The following is a 4,703-nucleotide window of genomic DNA, read 5'->3' on the forward strand; positions in this document are numbered from 1 at the left end:
ATGTGGCGCAGAGCTGCGGTGCGTGCGGTGCGGGGTACCGGGAGTTCCCGGGCCGCTTCGGGAGCGGCGGCAGCGCAGCTCCGGCGGTGGCTGGAGGGAGAGCTAGAAGGGATCCGCGGTGCCGGTACCTGGAAGAGCGAGAGAGTCATCGCCTCCCGCCAGGGCCCGCATCTCCGGCTTGCGGGTGGCGGAGCCGGTGCGTGCGGGACGGAGGGGGAGTCCCATGGGGCGTATGCCTGGTTCGATCCCTGTGTCTCGGTGTCTGCGTCTGCCCGCAGGGATCCTCAACTTCTGCGCCAACAACTACCTGGGGCTCTCCAGCCACCCGCAGGTGATCCGTGCCGCCGTGCAGGCCCTGGAGGAGTTCGGTGCTGGGCTCAGCTCTGTTCGCTTCATCTGTGGCACGCAGGTACTGGGCACCTCTTGGCTTTAAAGCCGCTTGCCGTGCTTTTAAGGCTGTGTTTCTGAGCACAATTAACCTCTCCCACACAAGCCTTTCCTGGATAATAGGTGGCTATTTTCTGCTGTCAGCAGCAGGCAAGCAGTAACTTGCTGAGCCCAAGCAGTGATGCTTGCTTTGGTTGCTTCTTTCCTCTCTTTAGAGCATACACAAGGACCTGGAGGAGAAAATTGCACGCTTCCACCAGCGGGAGGATGCCATTCTCTATGCCAGCTGCTTCGATGCCAACGCTGGCATCTTTGAGGTTCGGAGAGCTTCAGTTATGCTGCACGAGGAGGAGGGGAGTGTGTAGCTGATGAAACGGCCCTCAGTAAACCATGGGGGGAGATGGGAAGTGGAAAATTTTGCAGTGGCAGCTGTAATCAAAGGCACCTTTGTCCTTTGCACTGGCAAAGGCTGTCAGGTTTTGGATGAAGGGACACCTTGGAGTTCACAGAATCATAGAATCATACAGTAGGTGGGTTCGAAGGGTCCTTAAAGGCTCTCTAGTTCCAACCTCCTGCCACGTGCAGGACTGCCCACCAACCTTGGACCCCATCCAACCTGACTTTGAATGCCTCCATGGATGGGGCACCACTGCTTTGGGCAACTGTGCTAGTTTTTCTTTGCCCTCAAAGCTGATTTGATCTGTTTGGTACGGGCAGGCTCTGCTGACCCCAGAGGATGCGGTGCTGTCGGATGAGCTGAACCATGCCTCCATCATCGATGGGATCCGCCTCTGTAAGGCCAACAAGTACCGCTACAAGCATATGGACATGCATGACTTGGAGGCCAAGCTGCAGGACGCACAGGTACCAGCGCTGTGCTCCATCCCATGGTGCATCTGGGCAGCCCTGAAAGATCCACTCAACCCTTTCCCATCCCATAGAACCATAGGATCATCAAGATTGGAAAAGACCTCTAAGATCACCTTCTTCGAATATCAGTCGATCCCCATCATGCCCACTAACCGTGTCCTTCAGTGCCACATAGGCAGTGGAACACCTGGCACATAGGCAGTGGAACACCCTGGAACACCTCCAGGGACAGTGACTGCACCACCTCCCTGTGCAGCCTGTGCCACTGCAGCACCGCTCCTTCTGAGAAGAAATTTTTGCTAATATCCAGCCTGAACCTCCCCTGGCGCAACTTGAGGCTGTTACCTCTCATCCTATTGCTGTTACTTGGGAGAAAAGGCCAACCCCCCACTTTTCTACAACCTCCTTTCATGTCATTGTAGAGAATGAGAGAGGCTCATACAGAATCATAGAATGTCCCGGGTTGGAAGGGACCTCAAGGATCATGAATCTCCAACCCCCTGCCACATGCAGGGCCACCAACCTCCCCATTTCATACTAGACCAGGCTGCCCAGAGCCCCATCCAATCTGGCCTTGAACACCTCCAGGGACGGGGCATCCACAGCCTCTCTGGGCAGCCTGTGCCAGCACCTCACCACTCTCTCTGTAAAGAACTTCCCCCTGATATCCAAAATCTCCCCTCCCTCAACTTAAAACCTTTTCCCCTTGTCCTGCTGTTACCTACCCTTTCAAAGAGTTGATTCCCCTCCTGTTTGTAGGCTCCCTTTAGGTACTGAAAGGCTGCCATGAGGTCACCCCGCAGCCTTCTTTTCTCCAGGCTGAACAAGCCCAGCTCCATCAGCCTGTATTCATAAGGAAGGTGCTCCAGCCCCCTGATCATCTTGGTGGCTCTCCTCTGGACCCTTTCCTTTCCAACAACTCTCTATCTTTCTTGTACTGGGAGCTCCAGACCTGGACACAGTACTCCAGAAAGAACAGAGTAGAGTGGGACAATCACCTCCCTGTCCCTGCTGACCACCCTCTCTGATGGAGTCCAGGATACCATTTGCTTTCTGAGCAGTCTCTGAAGTTATAGAGTTGTAGCTGCACCCTTTTTTGGTCTTCAGGCAACGTGGGAAAGCATCCAGCTTCTGCAACTGACATCTTGTTTGCAGCTGTATCTTAGTTCGTTGTACCCACGCTGTACATACAGCAGGTGGGGCTAGGGCTGTATCTCAGCCTCCTTCACCGGTTCTAAAGTGATGTCCTTGTAGCACGTGGTTCTCTCCCACAGAAACACCGCCTACGCCTGGTGGCCACCGATGGTGCCTTCTCCATGGATGGTGACATCGCCCCCCTGCGGGAGATCTGCCAGCTGGCCCAGAAGTATGATGCCTTAGTCTTCATCGACGAGTGCCATGCCACGGGCTTCCTGGGTCCCAACGGCCGGTAAGGGGCTGCTTCACCCTTCACTGCTATTAGAGAACTCCCTTGGGTCTTGGGGGTTTTCTGTCATCACCTGGCACAGTTGTGAGTGTGCAATGTCTAGAGGGATTGAGAAGGGCTATTGAGTGCTTCACACGAGTTATAACCTTGTGTTGTTGATGCTGTTGTCAAGAGAGCCAGTAGGGAGACGGAATGCCTGACCTGTCTTTTTGGGGTAGAGAATGCAAAGCAGGAGAGCATAGTGGACACATCCTGTTGGTTCCACCAGTATAGACCTTGATGTGGGCACTGTGGAGCTGTGTGCATGTAGGATAGTGTATTGGTGACGTGCAGAGCCAACCTCAAATAATGTTAGCTGCACTGTGTAGCTGTTTCTCCTGGTATATTCAAGATATAGCACATCAGAGGCAAGTCCTACATTCAAGAATCACTAGAGAGAGTGCACCATTGAGACTGTTCATAGAATCAGTAAGGTTGGAAATGATCACTAGGTTCATCAACTATCAGCCCATCCCCACCATGCCCACTGACCACATCTCTCAGTGCCACATCCACATGATTCTGGAACACCTCCAGGGATGGTGACCCCACCAGCTCCCTGGGCAGCCTGTGCCACTGCAGCACCACTTTTTCAGAGGATAAATTTTTCCTAAAATCCAACCTGAACCTCCCCTAGCACAACCTGAGGCCATTGCCTCTCATCCTAAAAATTTGTGGGAACTTTGTGCACTCTTCCACCTGGAAGAGGCGATGAACCCCTTCCTGGGTCTTAGTCTCTCTGCAGGTGAGAGGAAAGGCCATGCTTGGACTGAAGGAGCACAGTGAAGTGTTTCATCTTTACCAGAAGGGGGATGCCAGATACCTGGCTTCCCCTTGAGGAAAAAAGCAGCATCAGAGGTACATGCTGGTATGGTTGATGGTGTGACATTCCCTTTTCTGCAGGGGTACCGATGAGCTCCTGGGAGTGATGGACAAGGTCACCATCGTCAACTCTACCCTGGGAAAAGCTCTTGGAGGAGCTGCAGGTGAAGGCATTTCCATGTCTGAGGCCCTCCATGCCCTAAAGAGTTCCAGTGTATGCTCTCTTTTTCTTACTCATGCCATGAGGCTCAGTCTAGGACTCTGCCACATGGCCAAGGGAGGTCGTGCTGAGTTGCTCTTGAGGTCAAAGTGGACACTCATGGTAAAAGACATCAGCCGTGATTTTTTTTTTAGGTCTGATCTGTAATAAAATTCCTTCTGTAGGGAACAAGTTGCTCACTCTGAACAGGTCACCCTGGGACTACCGTGCCCATTTCCCTTTCCTCTCTCTGCAGGCGGGTACACAACAGGCCCCAAACCCCTCATCGATTTGCTTCGCCAGCGCTCCCGCCCCTACCTCTTCTCCAACAGCCTGCCCCCCGCCGTGGTGGGCTGTGCCTCCAAGGCCTTGGACTTGCTCATGGAGAGCAATGCCATCGCCCAATCCATGGCTGCCAAGACCCAACGGTGAGGGGCCGCGCTTCTGCTCACCTCCTCCTCGTGTGCCCGTGTGCGTGTCAGAGGGGAGATTTAGAATCACAGCCAGCCCTCAGTGGCCTGGGTTTTACTCATCCCGTCATTTCACTTACCAGGTTCAGGAACAAGATGACGGCAGCCGGCTTCACCATCTCAGGAAAGGACCACCCCATCTGCCCCGTCATGCTGGGGGATGCGCGTCTGGCTGCGGTGATGGCTGAGGACATGCTGAGCAGAGGTGAGTGAGGCAGGGAGCCATGCACGATGGCATGTAACACTGAAAGCAGAGAGCCAGAAGCCTTTCTGTCACCCGTTGTCACCCCAGTTTTCCTTCCTGGCCAGCTCCAGCTCTCCATGCTTTTCCTCTCCAGGCATTTACGTCATTGGCTTCAGCTACCCTGTGGTCCCCAAGGGCAAAGCCCGCATCCGGGTCCAAATCTCAGCTGTGCATAGTGATGAGGACATCGACCGCTGTGTGGAAGCCTTCATCGAGGTGGGACAGAAACATGGAGCACTGCCGTGA

At 54.1% G+C, this 4,703-nt stretch overlaps 1 protein-coding gene across 1 annotated transcript; it reads left to right on the top strand.

Annotated features, from left to right (window-relative positions):
* Positions 1-4,703, top strand: GCAT (glycine C-acetyltransferase; the record flags this gene model as incomplete). Its single annotated transcript, XM_079540736.1, has 9 exons — positions 1-196; positions 279-409; positions 603-704; positions 1,105-1,251; positions 2,532-2,686; positions 3,626-3,708; positions 4,000-4,171; positions 4,297-4,418; positions 4,552-4,703. 9 exons carry the CDS (start codon positions 1-3, stop codon positions 4,701-4,703), a joined length of 1,260 nt encoding a protein of 419 aa, XP_079396862.1.

The sequence above is a fragment of the Tetrao urogallus genome, assembly GCF_951394365.1.
Source record: "Tetrao urogallus genome assembly, chromosome: 1".
In the NCBI taxonomy this organism is placed as follows: domain Eukaryota; kingdom Metazoa; phylum Chordata; class Aves; order Galliformes; family Phasianidae; genus Tetrao; species Tetrao urogallus.